At 34.0% G+C, this 2,559-nt stretch overlaps 1 protein-coding gene across 1 annotated transcript; it reads left to right on the forward strand.

The window, feature by feature from the left end:
- Positions 1-1,306: 1,306 nt before the first annotated feature.
- On the forward strand, positions 1,307-2,239 carry LOC130042607 (olfactory receptor 4C11-like). The gene has a single exon (XM_056134766.1). It carries the CDS (start codon positions 1,307-1,309, stop codon positions 2,237-2,239), a length of 933 nt encoding a protein of 310 aa, XP_055990741.1.
- Positions 2,240-2,559: the final 320 nt, after the last annotated feature.

Here is a 2,559-nt window from a genome sequence, read left to right on the forward strand (position 1 = left end):
TTTAATTTCAGTTTTCACCTTATTTATGTCACTTTGTTATAAATTAATCTATGTAAATATTTTTGTTTAAAGAATATCTTTATCTGATAGCTATTTATGCACATGTGTGTTGACACATGTATGCATGTCATTATTTCAGCACTTATGCTTTCAAGGAAGATATTATTTGGAGAAATATCTAAAGTAGGTATATAAAATAATCTTCTAGGGGCTATAATATAACTCAGTGGAATATCACATCCCTTGCATCAGTAATGTCTGGCTTAATCCCTGAGCACAGAGCTAGGAGTAAGCCCTGAGCACAGCTAGGCATGACTTCCCACTCCAATAAGTTGAAAAACTAAAATATAATAAATAAAGTAATAATTTAACTATGACAACCACAGTATAATTTTAAAAATACAAGGCTTTTAAGAATGTAATCTAACTTTATAATTGCAAGCAACTGAAAATACTAGAGGGGTAAAATGGAAAGAAGAAACTCTAAATAGTTTGAAAAAAGATTTATGAAATAAGCAACTTGTTATCTCCCTTTCTCCTTCTTGCTCTCTCTCCCTCTCCTTTTCATATTTTCTCATCTGATTGCGGGTATGTAGTGAGATTTCATTACAAAACACACTACAAATTTTCAAATATTACTACTTCTATTCCTTAAGTGTTCTAAATTCATTAGAAGATACTTTATAAATGAACTACCAGATTCAAGTAATGTTAAGTAAAAAACAAACTAGCAATTTATGTATAGAAAATTCTATTTTTCTAATACATCAAAGGGTTCTTATTAAAAACCAAAAATGTACAGCTCAAGATATTAACCACTCATGCCTAATATCCAGAAGTAATGTTTAGACAGTCTGCAGAATAATTTCTCTTTTGAATGTTTATATGTGTAATTGTTTTAATATCTTAATAATTGTTTAATAACAGGTAAATAAATCAAACATATATTATAATATCCATCGTACTAAAAAAATCAACACAGGTGTTCAGTGATTACTGTTGGCAAATGATGCTTTTATGATTGTGCATATGTATTGGATCTCCAAGTAGCAATCTTGGGGCTGGGGCTATAGTACAGTGGGTATGGTGTTTGCCTTGCATGCAGCTGACCTTGGTTCGATTCCCAAGATCCCATATGGTGTCCTGAGCACCGCCAGGATTAATTCCTGAACGCAGAGCAGGAGTAACTCCTGTGCATTACTGGGTATGATGCAAAAATAAATTCCAAACTTAGCATTCTTCCATTTTTTTTCTTTTCAGGATTAACTATTTGTATCCTGTACTTCCTTTATCATCAAGTGAAACAATGAAACAAAACAGCAGTGTAAATAAATTTATACTATTAGGATTGACCCAAGATCCTGTAAGACAGAAGATGGTATTTGCAATCTTCTTCATTTTCTATGTGGGAACTGTAATAGGCAATTTGCTTATTATTCTGACTATAAAGTTTAGTCGAACACTTGGGAGCCCCATGTACTTCTTCTTATTTTATTTGTCCCTGGTTGATTTTTGCTTTTCAACTTCTATTGCCCCAAGACTTCTTGTGGATTCTCTGTCGACCAAAAAGTTCATATCTTATAATGAGTGCTTGACTCAAGTCTTTGCACTTCATTTGTTTGGTGCCATGGAAATCTTTGTCCTGGTTCTCATGGCTGTTGATCGCTATGTGGCCATCTGTAAACCCTTGCATTATCCAACCATTATGAGGCGGCAGGTCTGCATCATCCTGATTATTCTTTCATGGATAGGTTCTTTTATACATTCTATAGCTCAGATTATACTGGCCTTGAAATTGCCTTTTTGTGGACCTAATGAGATTGATCATTATTGCTGTGATTTGCAACCCTTGCTGAAACTTGCATGCATGGATACATATGAGATAAACCTTCTGTTGGTGTCTAACAGTGGGGCACTTTGCACAATTGGACTTGTGTTTCTTTTGTTCTCATATTTTGTTATCTTGCATTCACTGAGAAACCACAGTGCAGAAGGGAGGAAAAAGGCTCTTTCCACTTGTACTTCCCACGTCACTGTAGTGATATTATCTTTTGGTCCGTGTATATTTATATATACACGTCCTCCCATCACTTTTGCTGCGGACAAGATGGTAGAAGTCTTTTATACTATCGGAACACCCTTTCTCAACCCACTCATTTACACACTGAGGAACGCAGAGGTGAAAAACGCCATGAGAAAGCTATGGCTCGTTGAAACTACCTCAGCAAGTAAAGAATGAATAAAGGATCTTGTTCATTAATCATGAAGGTATGGGTTTCAAATATGGCTATTTAAATTCGGAATCCTCCTGCAACTTAATAGAATACACATGTATTTCTTGCATTTCTGTGAGTTCAGTTAATCTGAAGGAGAGCAAAACAGTATAATTTTATCATTTCAGCAAAAACTACTTATGGTGACTGATATAAATATTGATGCATTTAATAAAGCAGAAATAGGTTAAGTAAATTGGACAAGTTTTATGAAATACATATTGTGTGCTTGAAATATTTTTAAAAAGCTCAAAACTAAATTCTACCTGTTTCATCTATGTGTGTT

The sequence above is a fragment of the Sorex fumeus genome, unplaced genomic scaffold (assembly GCF_029834395.1).
Source record: "Sorex fumeus unplaced genomic scaffold, SorFum_2.1 ptg000007l, whole genome shotgun sequence".
NCBI classification, from domain to species: domain Eukaryota; kingdom Metazoa; phylum Chordata; class Mammalia; order Eulipotyphla; family Soricidae; genus Sorex; species Sorex fumeus.

Coding starts and splice junctions, on each gene's coding strand:
- LOC130042607 (XM_056134766.1), top strand. CDS start 1,307: ATGAAACAAAACAGCAGTGTAAATAAATTTATACTATTAGGATTGACC.